We start from the raw sequence: 18,330 nt of genomic DNA, 5'->3' as shown, positions 1-18,330 counted from the left end.
CAATGGATGGAAACAACAATGGACATATATAAAATGGAGAAGATAACTGCCTTTATTAATTATAAATTGGAGAAATTTACTTCATACTGGGAAAACTGGGTCAACTATGTCACGCCCCATAAGCCTGACTTTAATTTTTCTAATTAGTGATTGTACTGCTTAAAAAAAAAAAAAGGATTACTACCTATATGTGTATAGGTATGTATGTATATATATATACCGGTATATATATGTATATATTAGGGCTGCAACAACTAATCGATTAAAATCGATTATAAAAATAGTGAATTTAATCGATGATTAATTTAGTCATCGATTCGTTGGATCTATGCTATGCGCAGAGGCATTTTTTCTTATTTATTAAAAAAAAACAGCTGACAAACAATAATCAAAATAAGTATGGTGCCAGTATGCTGGGTTTTTTTTCCCAATAAAATACTGGAAAGGATAGAAATGTAGTTTGTCTCTTTTATCCGATTATTAATCGATTAATCGAAGTAATAATCGACAGATTAATCGATTATCAAATGAATCGTTAGTTGCAGCCCTAGTATATATATATATATATATATATATATATATATATATATATATATATGTATCTGTATATATCAGAATCATCAGAATCAGCTTTATTGTCATTACGCAAGGTAACGAGATTGAGGCCATTCCATACAGTGCGATGTGTGCTTGCTAGAAAAACAATGTGCAAATATATAAAATTTTTTAAAAAAAAGTAGAAGTGCAATGAATATGGTGTGAAATGAATATATACATGAAAAAACAAAACAAAAACAGGGTGGTTGGTGGAATGGGTTATTGCACCGAAGAGAAGGCAGTTATGAGGGACAATGGGGCAGTCCGTTCAGGATGGTTATGGCCCTGGGGAAGAAGCTGTTCTTTAGCCTGTTTGTTTTGGTTTTAATGCACCTGTAGCGCTGCCCTCTGGGAAGGTGGAACAGGTCAGAGCCAGGGTGGGTACATATATATATATATATATATATATGTATCTGTTTATATTTTTATTTTATTTCTGATTATTATTATTATTATTAATGTATTATTATTTATTTTTTGTTAATTTAATTGATGTATTTTTCTTTCTTTTTTGGGGGGGCGGGTGGTATGGTTGGGATACAAACAAAAAATATTTTGACATTTAGGGCAGACAACAGATATATGATGTATGTGAATATGACGTAATGGATAGGAATGTCTGATGCTGGATGTCAATTAAAAAAAACTAAATAAAATTAAAAAACTAACTTGGTCCCCATTCTAAATGATAACCAGGATGTGTGTGTGTGTGTGGGTGTGTGTGTGTGTGTGTGTGTGTGGGTGTGCATGTGTGTGTGTGTGTGTGTGTGTGTGCTGCAGCGCGGCTTTGCAGGGGCGAGCGTGGCCGTGGGAGTGGGAGTGGCACTGTATGTTCGCGCACAAAAAAACAACAAAAAAACCGCAAAAGTTCACACAACTTGAGTGAAAAAAGTGATGCGATGGCAAAAAAAAGGACGACATTGAAACCCGCGCATGCGCTGTACTGACCTGTGTGCGTCCTCAGGTGCGCTTTCAGGTGCGAGGATTTGCCGTAAACTTTCTCGCAGCCCGAGTAGTGACATTTGTGCTTCTTCTGCGGGGACTCCGGCGGCTCGTGGCGACCCCGCGACCTCTTGCCCCTTTGTCTGAGCGTGGGGTCCGGGAAACAAAGCGAGGGCTGCGGGGCGGCGGTAGGTGTGGCGCGGCCGCCATCCTCCCTCTGGCTCGCCGCGCTCTCCGCCTTGCCCCTCGGCTGCTCGCCGCCGCCGCTGCCGGGGGTCTGCTGGTTAAAATCCGCCAGGATCCTGGCCACCACGTACAGGGACGAGTTGTCCTTCACCGGCGGCTCCTCCGGCGAGGGGCTCTCCGGCTTCGCCTCGCGGCTGTGGACGACCGCGCGGCTGGACATGGAGACAAGGCACTCCGCTGCAAAGTGATCCATGGTGGCTTTCACGGCCCCGCTATGACATCCGGGACGACGCCGGCGTGGGTGCGTGGCAGGGGGAGCGGGGGGGAAAGAACTTGCCGCCTGCTTCTCTTTGTGTGTGTCGTGGCGGAAAGGAGGTGGCTCTCATCGGAGACTTCTTACCAAGTCTCGTCGGTCTTTACATCCTGCGTGAGAGAAGACACGCAAAAAAAAAAATAAAAAAAATGAAAGAAAACAAGTGTGGGTTTATTGCAGCAACTCTTTAAAGTTGGACGTGATAAGTCCCATGGTGGCGTCAGACGCTCCCCAGCATAGTGAGAGTGTCTCGGAGCGCATGTCCCTGCAGCCTGTATCCATGCTGGGGGCGTGTCCTGTTTCCATGCTGGGGGCGTGTCCTGTTTCCATGCTGGGGGCGTGTCCTGCACCGGCACTGCTCTGCTGCGTCGTCACCGGGCGGCGCGCTCATTGGCCGCAGCGTGGCCCAATGATGACTCCTACACGCACACACACACACACACACACACGCACACACACATACACACACGCACACAAACATACACGCACACACATACACACAAGCACAGACATGCACACACACTCACACGCACACACACACGCGCGCGCACGCGCACGCACATGCACGCACACACACATTCGCACACACGCACACACACGCGCACATGCTCGCAAACACGCACGCACACAACCACACAAGCACGCAGACGCACGCACACGCATACACACACACACACCCACACACACACACCCGCACACACACACACACGCACACATACACGCACACACACACACATTCGCACACACACACAGACACACGCACACGCACATTCACACACACATTCACACACAGACACACACACGCACACGCACACACACACACGCACACACACGCGCACGCACACACACACACACACACATGCACACACACACCTACACGCACGCACACATGTGTACGCACACACACACGCACATACACACACGCACACACACACACACACACATATACACACACAAGCACAGACATGCACACGCACACACACACGCACACACACGCACATGCACGCACACACACACATTCACACACACGCACACACACGCGCTCATGCACGCACACACGCACACACACAACCACACTCGCACACATGCACGCAGACGCAGACGCACGCACACACATACACACGCACACATTCACACACACACCCGCACACACACGCACGCGCACACACGCACACGTACACACACATGCACACATTCACACACACATTCACACACACACACACAGACACACACACACGCACATTCACACACACAGACACACGCACACACACACACACACACACACACACACACGCACACACACACACATGCACGCACACACACACATGCACACACACATACACGCACGCACACACACACACATGCACACACACACACGGGCAGGGGCGCCGCTAGGGATTTTGGGCCCCATGAAAAGAATCTTTACAGGGCCCCCAACACAGTGTCATTATTTTTTCTGTATTATAACTTCATCATCATTAGGGGCCTCTCTGGGCCCCCCTCCATCATGGGCTCCTAGAATCCGTCTCCTTTACCCCCCCCCCCCCCCCCCTTTTCGGCGCCCCTGCACATGGGTAGCAGAAAAATCAGAGTCAATGAGGGGAACAAATGTCATGCTAAGAACATAAATTTCAAACTTAAAAAAACAGTGATTCCGTCCAAAAAAATGCACATCAGGACATATCATAGCAATCCCTAGAAAACATGCCCCCGGTGCCCCCCAACTGAAACTACACCAACGGTGGACGAAACCCAAAACCAGTGAAGTTGTCACGTTGTGTAAATGGTAAATAAAAACAAAATACAAAGATTTGCAAATCCTTTTCAACTTATATTCAATTGAATAGACTGCAAAGACAAGATACTTAACATTCCAACTGGTAAACTTTGTTATTTTTTGCAAATATTAGCTCATTTGGAATTTGATGCCTGCAACATGTTTCAAAAAAGCTGGCACAAGTGGCAAAAAAGACAGAGGAAGTTGAGGAATGCTCATCAAACACTTATTTGGAACATACCACAGGTGAACAGGTTAATTGGGAACAGGTGGGTGCCACGATATATTGTGAAACAAACAAGGATGGGGCGAGGGTCACCACTTTGTCAACAAATGTGTGAGCAAATTGTCCAACAGTTTAAGAACAACATTTCTCAACCAGGAATTTAGGGATTTCCCCATCTACGGTCCGTAATATCATCAAAAGGTTCAGAGAATCTGGAGAAATCACTGCACGTAACATTGAATGTCCATGACCTTCGATCCCTGCATCAAAAAGTGACATCAGTGTGTAAAGGATATCACCACATGGGCTCAGGAACACTTCAGAAAACCACTGTCAGTAACTACAGTTGGTCGCTACATCCGTAAGTGCAAGTTAAAGCTCTACTATGCAAAGCCAAAGCCATTTATCAACAACACCCAGAAACGGCGCCGGCTCTGCTGGGCCTCAGCTCATCTAAGATGGACTGATACAAAGTGGAAACGTGTTCTGTGGTCTGACGAGTCCACATTTCAAATTGTTTTTTGGAAACTGTGGACGTCGTGTCTTCCGGACCAAAGAGGAAAAGAACCATCCGGACTGTTACAAGCGCAAAGTGTAAAAGTCAGCATGTGTGATGGTATGGGGGTGTATTAGTGCCCAAGGCATGGGTAACTTACACATCTGTGAAGGCACCATTAATGCTGAATAGTGAAGTGAAGTGAAGTGAAGTGAATTACATTTATATAGCGCTTTTTCTCAAGTGACTCAAAGCGCTTTACATAGTGAAACCCAATACCTAAGTTACATTTAAACCAGTGTGGGTGGCACTGGGAGCAGGTGGGTAAAGTGTCTTGCCCAAGGACACAACGACAGTGACTAGGATGGCAGAAGCGGGGATCGAACCTGCAACCCTCAAGTTGCTGGCACGGCCGCTCTACCAACCGAGCTATACCGCCCCAATAGCTAAACATGCTTCACTACACACCGTAGGAGGATACAATAGCTCACCGGCGTCAAAATATAAACAAACACCATGGATTGATCTACACCTGACATCTACTGTAATGATACCAAGTACAGGAGCGTAACATGATTACATCAATATCTTTTAGCAACACAAAATCTTTGTTTTAAAAAAAAATGTATATTATGTTTATAAACTCAGTAAATACGTCCCTGGACACATGAGGACTTTGAATATGACCAATGTATGATCCTGTAACTACTTGGTATCGGATTGATACCTATATTTGTGGTATCATCCAAAACTACTGTAAAGTATCAAACAAGAGAAGAATAAGTGATTATTACATTTTAACAGAAGTGTAGATAGAACATGTTGAAACAGAACATAAGCAGATTTTAACAGTAAATGAACAAGTAGATTAATAATTAATTTTTACAGTTTGTCCTTAATAATGTAGACAAAATAATAGGTGTATAAATGACACAATATGTTACTGCATACGTCAGCAGACTAATTAGGAGCCTTTGTTTGCTTACTTACTACTAAAAGACAAGTTGTCTATTTTATTTAAGGACTAAATTACAATAAGAAACATATGTTTAATATACCCTAAGATTGTTTGTTAAAATAAAGCCAATAATGCCATTTTTTGTGGTCCCCTTTATTTAGAAAAATATCGAAATACATTTTGGTACCGGTACCAAAATATTGGCATCGGGACAACCCTAGTTTGGTATGAACAAAAAATGAAATATTGTGAGCACCTTATTTTAGAAGAGGGCTCCTTCTTCTTCTTCTTCCTTGCAGTGAACCTTCCTGTGAGGACCTCTGAGGTCTCTGCCATGTGAAAAGCAGCCAGCCAGCGCAGGCAAAAGCCTGGGCAGGAGACAAGTGGCACACTGTGGGGGACGAGGGAGTCGGTTCTCTTTTTGAAGTCCGTGCAAAAGTAGCTTAGGTCGCCAGAGTCCAGAGATCCAACCTTTAAAGGAGCACACCAGCTGCAAAGACGAGACATAGTGAGTCGTGCTAATTCAAGGACTGATATAATTGGCCTGATGCATGTGCAAAATGGACCCACATCCATCCACGTACACTATATTGCCAAAAGTATTTGTCCACCCATCCAAATGATGAGAATCAGGTGTCCTAATCACTTGGCCCGGTGTATAAAATCAAGCACTTAGGCATGGAGACTGTTTCTACAAACATTTGTAGAAGAATGGGCCACTTTCAGTGATTTCCAGCGTGGATCTGTCATAGGATGCCACCTGTGCAACAAATCAAGTCGTGAAATTTCCTCGCTCCTAAATATTCCAAAGTCAACTGTCGTCTTTATTATAAGAAAATGGAAGAGTTTGGGAACAACAGCAACTCAGCCACCAAGTGGTAGGAGTGTGAAATTTGGTGGAGGAGGAATTATGGTGTGGGGTTGTTTTTCGGGAGTTGGTTTTGGATTTTGGACAATTCCATGCTCCCAACCATGTGGGAACAGTTTGGAGCGATCCCCTTTCTCTTCCAACGTGACATCAGTGCATAAAGCAAGGCCCATAAAGACATGGATGACAGAGTCCGGTGTGGATGAACTTGACTGGCCTGCACAGAATCCTGACCTGAACCCGATAGAACACCTTTTGGGATGAATTAGAACGGAGACTGAGAGCCAGGCCTTTTCGACCAACATCAGTGTGTGACGTCACCAATGCGCTTTTGGAATAACGGTCGAAAATTCCTATAAACACACTCCGCAACCTTGTGGACGGCCTTCCCAGAAGACTTGAAGCTCTAATAGCTGCAAAAGGTCATATTGAACCCTATGGGTGAGGAATGGGATGGCACTTCAAGTTCATATGTGAGTCAAGGCAGGTGGCCAAATACTTTTGGCAATATAGTGTATATCTAGAAAGGGTGGTCCTAAAGAGGTAAGCATTTTCCGAGGTCTCCAGAAGGTAAATACAAGAGTGTATGTGTGTCTGTTCTTGTATTTCTACCCTTCTTGAGACATCAACAAGGAAAAGTAGCTTCCATATGAGGACCGCTGAACAAGTTCGGACCGAAATCATGGTCCTAATACGGGAAACCATTGCATCTAATAGAGAGCCAAATACTAGAGTCTGTGAACATTGCTCCAAAGTCAGGATTTTTTTGTTGATTTAATGTGCATACAAAAGTAAACATCTCACCAATGTGCTGTTGGAAGAACGGTGGAAAATTCCTATAAACACACTCCGCAACCTTGTGGACAGCCTTCCCAGAAGAGTTGAAGCTGTAATAGCTGCAAAAGGTGGACCGACATCATATTGAACCCTATGGGTTAGGAATGGGATGGCACTTCAAGTTCATATGTGAGTCAAGGCAGGTGGCCAAATACTTTTGGCAATATAGTGTATGTCTAGAAAGGGTGGTCCTAAAGAGGTAAGCATTTTTCGGAGGTCTCAAGAAGGTGACAAATACAAGAGTGTGTGCGTGTGCAGGTGTGTGTGTGTCTGTTCTTGTATTCCTACCCTTCTTGAGACCTCAACAAGGAAAAGTAGCTTCCATATGAGGAGCGGTGAACAAGTCCGGACCGAAATCATGGTCCCAATACGGAAAACCATTGCATCTAATAGAGAGCCAAATACTAGAGTCTGTGAACATTGCTCCAAAGTCAGGATTTTTTTGTTGATTTAATGTGCATACAAAAGTAAACATCTCACCAATGTGCTGTTGGAAGAACGGTGGAAAATTCCTATAAACACACTTCGCAACCTTGTGGACAGCCCTCCCAGAAGAGTTGAAGCTGTAATAGCTGCAAAAGGTCATATTGAACCCTATGGGTTAGGAATGGGATGGCACTTCAAGTTCATATGTGAGTTAAGGCAGGTGGCCAAATACTTTTAGCAATATAGTGCATATCTAGAAAGGGTAGTCCTAAAGAGGTAAGCATTTTTTTGGAGGTCTCAAGAAGGTAACAAATACAAGAGTGTATGCATGTGTGTGTGTGTGTCTGTGTCTGTTCTTGTATTTCTACCCTTCTTGAGACATCAACAAGGAAAAGTACCTTCCATATGAGGACCGCTGAACAAGTCCGGACCGAAATCATGGTCCCAATACGGAAAACCATTGCATCTAATAGAGAGCCAAATACTAGAGTCTGTGAACATTGCTCCAAAGTCAGGATTTTTTTGTTGATTTAATATGCATACAAAAGTAAACATCTCACCAATGCGCTTTCGGAAGAACGGTGGAAAATTCCTATAAACACACTCTGCAACCTTGTGGACAGCCTTCCCAGAAGAGTTGAAGCTGTAATAGCTGCAAAAGGTCATATTGAACCCTATGGGTTAGGAATGGGATGGCACTTCAAGTTCATATGTGAGTCAAGGCAGGTGGCCAAATACTTTTGGCAATATAGTGTATGTCTAGAAAGGGTGGTCCTAAAGAGGTAAGCATTTTTCGGAGGTCTCAAGAAGTAGACAAATACAAGGGTGTGTGCGTGTGCAGGTGTGTGTGTGTGTGTCTGTTCTTGTATTTATACCCTTCTTGAGACCTCAACAAGGAAAAGTAGCTTCCATATGAGGACCGGTGAACAAGTTCGGACCGAAATCATGGTCCCAATACGGAAAACCATTGCATCTAATAGAGAGCCAAATACTAGAGTCTGTGAACATTGCTCCAAAGTCAGGATTTGTTGTTGATTTAATGTGCATACAAAAGTAAACATCTCACCAATGTGCTTTTGGAAGAACGGTCGAAAAGTCCTATAAACACACTCCGCAACCTTGTGGACAGCCTTCTCAGAAGAGTTGAAGCTGTAATAGCTGCAAAAGGTCATATTGAACCCTATGGGTTAGGAATGGGATGGCACTTCAAGTTTATATGTGAGTCAAGGCAGGTGGCCAAATACTTTTAGCAATATAGTGCATATCTAGAAAGGGTGGTCCTAAAGAGGGAAACATTTTTTGGAGGTCTCAAGAAGGTAACAAATACAAGTGTGTGTGCATGTGTGTGTGTGTGTGTGTGTCTGTTCTTGTATTTCTACCCTTCCTGAGACATCAACAAGGAAAAGTACCTTTCATATGAGGAGGTGTGAACAAGTGATGACATAAATCATGGTCCCAATACGGAAAACCATTGCATCTAATAGAGAGCCAAATACTAGAGTCTGTGAACATTGCTCCAAAGTCAGGATTTTTTGTTGATTTAATGTGCATACAAAAGTAAACATCTCACCAATGTGGGTTAGGAATGGGATGGCACTTCAAGTTCATATGTGAGTCAAGGCAGGTGGCCAAATACTTTTGGCAATATAGTGTATATCTAGAGAGAGTGGCCCTAAAGAGGTAAGCATTTTTTGGAGGTCTCAAGAAGGTAACAAATACAAGAGTGTGTGCGTGTGTGTGTGTGTGTGTGTGTGTGTGTGTGTGTGTATGTTCTTGTATTCCTACCCTTCTTGAGACATCAACAAGAAAAAGTAGCTTCCATATGAGGAGCGGTGAACAAGTTAGGATCAAAATCATGGTCCCAAACCATTGCATCTAATAGAGAGCCAAATACTAGAGTCTGTGAACATTGCTCCAAAGTCAGGATTTTTTTGTTGATTTAATGTGCATTCAAAAGTAAACATCTCACCAATGTGCTTTTGGAAGAACGGTGGAAAATTCCTATAAACACACTCTGCAACCTTGTGGACAGCCTTCCCAGAAGAGATGAAGCTGTAATAGCTGCAAAAGGTCATATTGAACCCTATGGGTTAGGAATGGGATGGCACTTCAAGTTCATATGTGAGTCAAGGCAGGTGGCCAAATACTTTTGGCAATATAGTGTATATCTAGAGAGGGTGGTCCTAAAGAGGTAAGCATTTTCCGAGGTCTCCAGAAGGTAAATACAAGAGTGTGTGTGTCTGTTCTTGTATTTACACCCTTCTTGAGACATCAACAAGGAAAAGTACCTTCCATATGAGGACCACTGAACAAGTCCGGACCGAAATCATGCTCCCAATACGGAAAACCATTGCATCTAATAGAGAGCCAAATACTAGAGTCTGTGAACATTGCTCCAAAGTCAGGATTTTTTTGTTGATTTAATGTGCATACAAAAGTAAACACCTCACCAATGCGCTTTTGGAAGAACGGTGGAAAATTCCTATAAACACACTCCGCAACCTTGTGGACAGCCCTCCCAGAAGAGTTGAAGCTGTAATAGCTGCAAAAGGTCATATTGAACCCTATGGGTTAGGAATGGGATGGCACTTCAAGTTCATATGTGAGTCAAGGCAGGTGGCCAAATACTTTTGGCCATATAGTGTACCAGACGTGTTGTCATTTCAGCAGAAGAAGTACAACACCTTCTTTCAGCGTGAATTTGTCCGGCGTGGACGAAGGGAATAAAGAGCAGAAATCAAGTGAGTATTAGCGCGGCCTCTCCGCTGCAGCTGATGCGCTGCTGGGAGGATGAATGCACACTTTCAGCACGCCGCACAAAAGCAGCGCACTAGAATGTTCTCAGTGTTCAGCCCGAGTAAGGCGACGTTCCATTCAGGAGGCCATCTGGCTGTATTATTTCACATATTCTTTGCTCACAGAAAAAAACGTGGCGCTCTGGTGTTTGGTGTGCGAGAGGAGTACGTTTCCTCTTTCTCAATGCGAGCTGTGTCGAAATTGCTCGAATGTTAAAGGGGAACTGCACTTGTTTTGGAGTTTTGTTCACAATCTTTATGAGGGACAAGAAGAAAAACATTTTTTTCCCCGCTTTCTAACACAGTGGTGGGCCGTCAGGGCTTTTCTGCTGGCCTATCATAACCAGAAATCATGATCATAATTTAAGATAAAAGTACTTTTAATGTCTTTCCCTAAATATCTAAAAGTTAAAAAAAAAGTACTTTTTTTGTTCGGTTTGTACTTAATGAAGATTTGCGCTTGTTTTTGTTTTTTAGAATAGAATAGAATAGAAAGTACTTTATTGATCCCTGGGGGAAATTCAGCACCACAGTTCGCTCACATTAGACAATAAACACATAGGTATTTTTTACATGTGAATAATATAAATACAGTATATTATACAGCATTATTCACATGTGAATAATATAAATACAGTCTATTATACAGCATTATTCACATGTGAATAATATAAATACAGTCTATTATACAGCATTATTCACATGTGAAAAATATAAATACAGTCTATTATGCAGCATTATTCACATGTGAATAATATAAATACAGTCTATTATGCGGCATTATTCACATGTGAATAATACTGTATAATAGACTGTATTTAATATTGTAATATTAATATTATTTATTATAATATTTACTATTATTTATATTATTCACATTTAATATTATAATATTAATACAGTGTATTGTACAGCATTATTCACATGTAAATAATTCTGTATAATAGAATAATTGAATCTTGAATTTACTTGCAGTGTGTATATTGTGCATATTACATATTGTTATGAACTGTTACTACATTATATAAATACTTGCAGTGTGTATATAAAATGTTGATGGAGGGTTTTGAAGTTGTTTTAAAGAGGACTTTGAAGGCTACAAAGGCGACACATCTTGCAAGCGTTTTTTAATCATTTTTAAAATACTTTAAAATTTTGTCTCTCATAATGATTGTAAACAATAGGCCCAAAAAAAAGAAGAAAAAAAAGTGCAGTTTTTCATTTTAAGGAACTCCCGAGCAATGCACAAAAGAGTGAGTAAGGAAATCTGCCACATAGAGGGGGACCATTTCAAATCATTAAGTTTTTTTAAAAACTACAACGTGAAGTTTCCAGGGACCTTTTGGACTCTCTGACATTCAAGCAGTGTCTGGCAGAGACATCCAGTTCTCAGGCTCTCTTGTTTGTAATGGGAGAGGTCTCCTTGAAGAACAGGACAGCCTGACCACTTTGACAAAACACCCTGCGCTGTGCCAAGGTCTAGGTAGAAGCTTAGCAAGCAGAGTCAATTTGTTTTTGTTTTTCTATGGCAGGGGGTCAGGACCGCCATCTCAGGTGTGATCACCGTGTGTTGACACATTCTGTAAGAGGTAGAATCATGCAATCACTATCGGACACACGGTACTATCAGGACTGGCAAAACATCTGCAGCCAGACCATGGTGACAAACAAAACCACAGACGTACCACACAAACACAACTTTCACAGCCAGGGGTCATCAAACAACTATATTGCAACTTCTGAAAAGTTAGGTCAATACACACAACGGAAGGTGGTTACTTCCACTCAAACACCGACCCACACACCAAGAAACCTGAACAAACACTGTGGACATGCCAAAGTTGTACGCTACAGCTTGGACCTTAAAGCAGACCTGGGCAAAATACACATGCGGTCCATTAAGATTTTCAATCCGGCCCACCGGACGTTCTACATCATTTTTTTTGGACCTTTAACATCAAAACTGTAGCCACCATTATTATTATATTACGTTTTTAAATGACTAAGTCTTGAACTATAGAAAGTATTTCAATGGTTGAAATCTGCGCTTTTGCATGATATACTAGTTATTACGGTAATCTTGCCCTGTGATGAGGTGGCGACTTGTCCAGGGTGTACCCCGCCTTCCGCCCGAATGCAGCTGAGATAGGCTCCAGCACCCCCCGCGACCCCGAGAGGGACAAGCACTAGAAAATGGATGGATGGATACGTCACCAGGAACAAAGCAGAGTGGACGGGGTTTGTTTGTGTGTCAGAAACAGATGCGGAAGCAGATATTTACAACACATTTATGCATAAAAGTGATAATATATCATATTGTAGGTGTTTATTACACTTTGCATTCGTATTTTGCTGTTTTTTACATTTTTGTTGTGTAAAATATGTTCATGGAGGAGCTGGTCTGAGAAGTACAAAAGGAGCGACGCTCACAATTGTTAATATTCAGTGTTTTATTGTTCATAGTTAATATTGTATATCCCACTTTCTTTATTTTAATGTACATTTTGGGTGCCCCATTCAGTAAAAAACTATAAAATTCAATTTTAAGATGGTCTGTCATAACTTTTTTAGAACTCTATCGCATACTTGCCAACCTTGAGACCTCCGATTTCGGGAGGTGGGGTGTGGGGGGCGTGGTCGGGGGTGGGGCAGGGCGTGGTTGGGGGCGTGGTTAAGAGGGGAGGAGTATATTGACAACTAGAATTCACCAAGTCAAGTATTTCATATATATATATATATATATATATATATATATATATATATATATATATATATATATATCCTGAAAATATGCAAACAAAACTGTGTTTAGATAATTGATACTTCAATCTTGCATAAATAAATATTAAGGAATATAACATAACTTGGCTTCTGAGAGCTTCAAAATGTAATGAATAAAATGCTAAAGTTGTTGATAAACAAGCAATTATTTTAATAATAATAATTTTAATCATTTTAAATGAATTATTATGATCATTTAAAATTAATTATTTCAAATATGTTTATTTTAATGTATAATTCTATGGCTGGATGTAATAAGGAGTCAGAAAAAATACAAATAAAAATACAAATAATTTTTGATGTTTTTAGCAAAATATAGTAAAAATGTATTTAGTTTTTTGTTTTTTTAATTAATAAATATATTTATTTTTAGGTAAGATAAACATAATAATACAATTTATCTCTAGTCTGGATGATTTATTTCTTGTCACCCTGTTGTCCTCCCGTCGTGAAAAAAGGCTGTCCTCACTCAGGTCCGCATGGAGCTGGAGGGGGCGTGGCCTCCAGCTCCGGCTGAAAATCGGGAGATTTTCGGGAGAATATTTGTCCTGGGAGGTTTTCGGGAGAGGCAATGAATTTCGGGAGTCTCCCGGAAAATCCGGGAGGGTTGGCAAGTATGCTCTATCGGACATTGTGACTTTTGGTATTAGGGTTCCTGGAAATAAAAGGGACCCAAACACACATACTGTTATATATGTCCCCATTATTTGTAGGTTTGTCTACGACCCATAAAGTAGACGGGCACGGAGCTATGTCTTAGCGTGTCTTTATTTCAGCCGGCACTTCAATACAACGACACAACTACGGCAAGTTGCGATGTCCAAAAACATAACACATTCTGTACAGCAGATTTCTACAGCTAAATGTGTATATATCATTTATACACACATACACATTGGCCCCCCCAGACACATTTTCTTCTCTCAATGTGGCCCCCGAGCATACTTGCCAACCTTGAGACCTCCGAATTCGGGAGATGGGGGGGCAGAATGAGGGGGCAGGTTTGGTTGTATATTGTAGCGTCCCGGAAGAGTTAGTGTTGCAAGGGATTCTGGGTATTTGTTCTGTTGTGTTTATGTTGTGTTATGGTGCGGATGTTCTCCCCCAATGTGTTTGTCATTCTTGTTTGGTGTGGGTTCACAGTGTGGCGCATATTTGTAACAGTGTTAAAGTTGTTTATACGACCACCCTCAGTGTGACATGTATGGCTGTTGACCAAGTATGCCTTGCAATCACTCATGTGTGTGTAAAAGCCGCATATGTTATGTGGCTGGGCAGGCATGCTGTTTGTATGGAGGAAAAAGCGGACGTGACGACAGGTTGTAGAAGACGCGGAAATCGGGAGAAATTCGGGAGAATGGTTGCCCCGGGAGATTTTCGGGAGGGGCACTGAAATTCGGGACTCTCCCGTGAAAATCGATGTATTTTATTATATAACAATTGTATATCTTATATATAATACTTTTAATATAATATTTTATTTTGCTATATACATATATAAGTCGCACTAGAACAGGGGTCGGCAACCCAAAATGTAAAAAGAGCCATATTGGACCAAAAATACAAAAAAAAAATCTGTCTGGAGCCGCAAAAAATTAAAAGCCATATTACATACAGATAGTGTGTCATGAGATATAAATTGAATTAAGAGGACTTAAAGGAAACTAAATGACCTCAAATATAGCTACAAATGAGGCATTATGATGCAATATGTACATATAGCTAGCCTAAATAGCATGTTAGCATCGATTAGCTTGCAGTGACCAAATATGTCTGATTAGCACTCCAACAAGTCAATAACATCAACAAAACTCACCTTTCATGCACAACCTTAAAAGTTTAGTGGACAAAATGAGACAGAAAAAGAAGTGGCATAAAACACGTCCTAGAAAGTCATACATGTAAACAAACTACGGTGAGTTCAAGGACCGCCAAAATTAGTAGGACAAAACGGCGCTCGCCAAATACTCGAATCAGTGAAGCATGTTTAATATAAACAGTGTGCTTTATAACAATTAGGGAGGTTTGTGTCATGTTTGTCCTCCTACATAAACCATATTAAAACAAAAAAAAGATTTTTTTTTTCTCCTCATATTTTTCCATTTTTCATACATTTCTGAAAAAGCTCCAGAGAGCCACTAGGGCGGCGCTAAAGAGCCGCATACGGCTCTAGAGCCGCGGGTTGCCGACCCCTGCACTAGAGCATAAGTCGCATTTTTGGGGGAAATGTATTTGATAAAAGCCAACACCAAGAATAGACATTTGAAAGGCAATTTAAAATATATAAAGAATAGTGAACAACAGGCTGAATAAGTGTATGTTATATGAGGCATAAATAACCAACTGGTATGTTAACGTAACATATTATGGTAAGAGTCATTCAAATAACTATAACATATAGAACATGCTATACGTTTACCAAACAATCTGTCACTCCTAATCGCTAAATCCCATGAAATCTTATACGTCTAGTCTCTTACGTGAATGAGATGAATAATATTATTTGATATTTTACGGTAATGTGTTAATAATTTCGCACATAAGTCGCTCCTGAGTATAAGTCGCACCCCCGGCCAAACTATGAAAAAAAAACTGCGACTTATAGTCCAAAAAATAAATTCATAGTTTTGATGTGACAATCTACAATTTATGTAAATAGTCATGAAAATAAAGATTGAATGAGAAGATGTTTTCCAAACTTTTGGCCTGGACTGTATATTTCTTTGGACAATTGTAGGTAATCAGTGCAAACAGAACTGGATTACGTGCGGGTGAAAACGGCTTTGACTCTTACTCATTAACTAACAGTGTTGGTGATCACGCAATCATTGACCGACTCTCCTGTGCTTTTCCTTTCTGTTCAAAGTTAGCACAGGTCCCTGAACCTTTAGCAAAAAGCTAATAAAACGTGGCCCATTTGCTGTTTTTATCAGGCCAAGCGATTCTGAATGTAGGTCTCTTCATGGAAACCCAACACCGCTACTAAGACCGTTACTGACTCAATGAAACTATAATCTTACCACCTATTTGTTCCATTGTCTCTCTTTTGTTGTTGTTCAGCAAAGCTCACTCATCCTGAGTGACACACCAACAACTGCTCCCATGACTAATGATGACAAAGCACGCTGCTCTTTCACCTGTGAAGAAGAAAGCGGGATTAGTCAGGCGCTGGTGTGGCACATGTTTTTCCTAAATTCCCCAAAATAACTCCGTATGTGTGTTGTTTTACCTGCCACGGGTGGAATATTGGTGGTGAGGACAAAAGAACCTCAGGATGGAGTTCATGTCATGTGAGTGAGTTCAATGAGTCAATCATGCGGATCTGAGACAAGTTGAAACTGCATCTTGTTGCCACAAAATCTGGTCCGGCCGCCGTCGAGCAAGATCTACCGGTTACATACGATCGAGCACTTATTAGCTCACCTAACATGAGCGACGACAAGATGACTGACTGGGACAACATTAGAGGTCTGGTTACAAGTACAAACAAAGTACAATAAACATGTTTTTAGTCATGAATTACTGATCAGCTTTTGTCATTAAACATTTCCATTGAATCCTTGCAGGGGAAATGCACTTTTTTTTTTGGAAGTTTGTCTATCGTTCACAATCATTATAATAATAATAATAATACATTTGATTTATAAGGCGCCTTTCTGGGCACTCAAGGACACCGTACAAAATCAAAACAAAAAAATCAAATTGGATAAAAACAACAATAATTAAAGCTGCAAGCAGCGTTGGTCAAGCCCGCATATTTGGCAGGTGCAAGTCCTAAGTGTCCCAATACTTTTGTCAAGTTGTAGTCCTAAGTGTCCCAATACTTTTGTCCAGTGTAGGTGTCCCAATACTTTTGTCCAGTGGTAGTCCTAAATGTTCCAATACTTTTGTCCAGTTTTAGTCCTAAGTGTCCCAATACTTTTGTCAAGTTGTAGTCCTAAGTGTCCCAATACTTTTGTCCAGTGTAGGTGTCCCAATACTTTTGTCCAGTTTTAGTCCTAAGTGTCCCAATACTTCTGTGTACTTTTACTCCGAAGTGTCCCAATACTTTTGTTCAGTGGTATCAGAAAGGTTCAATGTGTTGGTTTGAAGCTGAAACAACAAACCCGCTCAGAGGAGATAATGTTTGAAGACAGGTGACCGGTTTTAACAAAAATGTTGTTTTGAAGGGGGAATAGCAAACTTCCTGTAGATTTTTGCTGAAAGATGTCAATGAATGAAATGTAGGTCTAAGTAAGACCTACATAGAGGTTTTTGTTTCATGCCTCTCCGACCTTCCCAGTGGGAGTTACGGTCAGTTTTGTCATATTTTTCTTCAAAGGAGCAGTTTTTTCTGCGTTTTATTCCAAAATTGCGGTAGAGCGCAATTTTGAGATTTGGGTTTAGGTTTTTTTATTAGTTTGCAATTTTTGCCAGTCCTGATGTGTGTGTTCAGTTTGGTGAGTTTTGAAGCATGTTAAGGGGGTCAAATTACAGCTCAAAGAGGCAAAAGTGACTGTTTTTAGTACATTTTTGTCTTGAAGGGGGAATGTAGGTCTAAGTCAGACCTACATAGAGGTATTTTTTTTCATGTCTCTCCGACCTTCCTAATAAAAGTTACAGGCAGTCTAGAGCGCAATTTTGAGTTTTGGGGTTCGGTTTTTTTATTAAAAGGCAATTTTCGCAGGTCCTGATGTGTGGGTCAAATATGGTGAGTTTTGAAGCATGTTAAGTGGGTCAAATTACAGCTCAAAGAGGCGGCCGGTATAATAATAATAAAGAATAAAACCTTACAAATTCAATAGGTCCTTATGTCCCATTGCAAAAGGACTCCCGTTGGGATTCCTTTTACAATGGGCCATGCGGCTCTTAATAAGAAAGAATAAAACGTTACAAATTCAATAGGTCCTTATATTCCATTGCAAAAGGACTCCTGTTGGGATTCCTTTTACAATGGGCCATGCGGGCCCTAATAAGAAAGAATAAAACGTTACAAATTCAATAGGTCCTCTGTCCCATTGTAAAAGGACTCCCTTCGGGATTCCTTTTACAATGGGCCATGCGGGCCCTAATAACAACAACAAAGAAAGAGAAGAAAAGATGATTACAATGAATAAGCAGTCAGGAATAGGTGTGTTTTGAGTCTTGA

At 41.2% G+C, this 18,330-nt stretch overlaps 1 protein-coding gene across 1 annotated transcript in view; it reads right to left on the bottom strand.

The window, feature by feature from the left end:
* The window catches only part of klf13 (Kruppel like factor 13), a 66,434-nt gene extending 64,121 nt beyond the window's left edge, over positions 1-2,313 (bottom strand). Inside the window, exon 1 of the mRNA XM_061970362.1 lies at positions 1,546-2,313. Within this exon, the coding sequence (XP_061826346.1) occupies positions 1,546-1,978 (433 nt within the window). The 5' untranslated portion in view covers positions 1,979-2,313. The remainder of the gene's footprint in view (positions 1-1,545) is intronic.
* Positions 2,314-18,330: the final 16,017 nt, after the last annotated feature.

The sequence above is a fragment of the Nerophis lumbriciformis genome, linkage group LG10 (genome assembly GCF_033978685.3).
Source record: "Nerophis lumbriciformis linkage group LG10, RoL_Nlum_v2.1, whole genome shotgun sequence".
Lineage (NCBI taxonomy): Eukaryota > Metazoa > Chordata > Actinopteri > Syngnathiformes > Syngnathidae > Nerophis > Nerophis lumbriciformis.
This window is presented reverse-complemented; position numbering and strand designations above follow the sequence as displayed.